The 2189-nt window shown below is 46.7% G+C and overlaps 1 protein-coding gene across 2 annotated transcripts in view; it reads left to right on the top strand.

The window, feature by feature from the left end:
* The first annotated feature begins 1742 nt into the window (after positions 1–1742).
* Positions 1743–2189, top strand: part of LOC102258697 (NKG2D ligand 1-like) — a 24412-nt gene continuing 23965 nt past the window's right edge. For both annotated transcript variants that reach the window (XM_014532133.1, XM_014532132.1), the window contains exon 1: positions 1743–1878. In XM_014532133.1, coding sequence (XP_014387619.1) covers positions 1794–1878 — 85 coding nt within the window. In that variant the 5' untranslated portion in view covers positions 1743–1793. The remainder of the gene's footprint in view (positions 1879–2189) is intronic.

Here is a 2189-nt window from a genome sequence, read left to right as displayed (position 1 = left end):
TATGGGTTGACTTGTGTCCCCCAAAAAAAGAAATGTGAAAGTCCTAACTCCTGGTACTTGTGAATGTCACCGTATCTAGAAACAAGATCTTTGTAGATGTAATCAAGTTAAAATAAGGTCATCAGGGTGAATGCTAATTCTTTTTTTTTTTCACTATTTTCATGGACTTAATTTTTTCTTAATTTATCTTCATTGTTGAAAGTATTACAGATGTCTCCTTTTCCCCCCATTGACCACCTCCACCCCACCTGCACTCCCTCCCCAGGCCTTCCCTGTACTATTATCTGTCCATGGGCTATGCATATATGCATATAAGTTCTTTGGTTAATCTCTTCCTGCCTCCCTCCTCTGAAATATGTCACTCTGTTGTATGTTCAATGTCTCTGGATATATTTTGTTCATCAGTTTGTTTTGTTCATTAGATTCCACATATGAGTGAGATCATATGATAATTGTCTTTCTCGGACTGACTTATTTCGTTTAGCATAATACTCTCCAGGTCCCTCCATGCTGTCTCAAACGGTGAGAGATTCTTCTTTTTTAGAGCTCCATAGTATTCCATTGTGTACATGTACCACAGTTTTTTAATCCATTCAACTACCAATGGGTACTTGGGCTGTTTCTAGACCTTAGCTATTGTAAATTGGGCTGTTATGAACATAGGGGTGCATATATTATTTCTAATTGGTGTTTCAGGCTTCTTAGGATATATTCCTAGAAGTGGGATCACTGGGTCAAATGGCAGCTCCATTTTAATTTTTTGAGGAAAGTCCACACCGTTTTCCACAGTAGTTGCACCAAGTGAATGATAATTCAATATGGCTGCTGTCCTTGTAGGAGCAGACAGGGAAAACGCCATGGGGGAAAAGCAGACACAGAGCAGAAGAAGGCCCTGCGACAACAAGGCAGACATTGGCCTTAGCAGCTGTCAGCCAAGCTGCCAGGAACAACCAAAAGCCAGGAGAGAGAGGGCTCTGCCGACACCTTGCTCTCTAATGCTAGCCTTCAGGACGGCGAGAGAACACAATTCCAGTTTTGTTTTTCTATTTTTTAAAAAAATGTATTTTATTGATTTTTTACAGAGAGGAAGGGAGAGGGATAGAGAGTTAGAAACATCGATGAGAGAGAAACATCGATCAGCTGCCTCCTGCACACCCCACACTGGGGATGTGCCTGCAACCAAGGTACATGCCCTTGACCGGAATCGAACCTGGGACCCTTCAGTCCGCAGGCCAATGCTCTATCCACTGAGCCAAACCGGTGAGGGCTGTTTTTCTATTTTTATTGAGACATAACTAACATATAACATTATATTAGTTTCAGATGTACAACATAATAATGTGATATTTGTATATATTGTGAAAATATCACCACAGTTAGTCTAGTTAACATCTACCACTACACAAAGTTACAATGTTTTTTCTAGTGATGAGAAGTGTTAGATCTACTCCTCTAAAAGCCTTCAATATGCAGAGAGTGTTATTAATTACGGTTGGTCACCCAGCTCTGCATTGCATCCCATGACTTGTTTAGTTTCTATCTGGAAGTTTGTGCCTTTTGAGCGCAAGAGTAGTGATTCTGGAATTGGGTCTGTAAAGGGCAAAAGTTATGGTGAGGAGGGCCTGGTTGGGGCGGGGTGAAATATTACAAGAATTACGGCCCTGCGTAATAGGTGGGCGGAGCCACGAGATATGAATCCCGATCTAGACACTTTCGCGATTCAGCCTTCGGTTCGCGCTCGGACCAGGTTGGACTGCACTACCCGTGGGATCGCCTCTGGGCTTCTGGCCGCGATGGTGGGGACTGTGGAGACCACGTTCAGCCCTGTCTTCTTGCTCTGGATTCTGCCACAGCATTCCGCCTGGGCTGCGCCTCTCGGTGAGTTCGGGGAGTTCGGGGAGTTCGGGGAGACCGGGGAGTCCGGGGATGAAATCAATCTGCGTTTGGGAAAGGGACAAGCGTTAACCTGCGAACCGGAGTGGGGGAACCAGAGGGGATGCCCTTGAGGGGCTCGGGAACCCTGTGGCCGGGTGGCGCCATGACACAGCCGACCCCTCCTCAATCGTCCCGCGGCTGCCCGGTCTGCACAGCGGGTCGTCAGTCCCCTTCCAGGCGAGCGGGGGACTGAAACGAGCGGGGGGCTTGGTAGCTGGCTCCTTGGTAAAGGCCTCCTCCCCGACCCGCGGGCC

Source organism: Myotis brandtii, unplaced genomic scaffold (assembly GCF_000412655.1).
Source record: "Myotis brandtii unplaced genomic scaffold, ASM41265v1 scaffold847, whole genome shotgun sequence".
NCBI lineage: Eukaryota > Metazoa > Chordata > Mammalia > Chiroptera > Vespertilionidae > Myotis > Myotis brandtii.
This window is presented reverse-complemented; position numbering and strand designations above follow the sequence as displayed.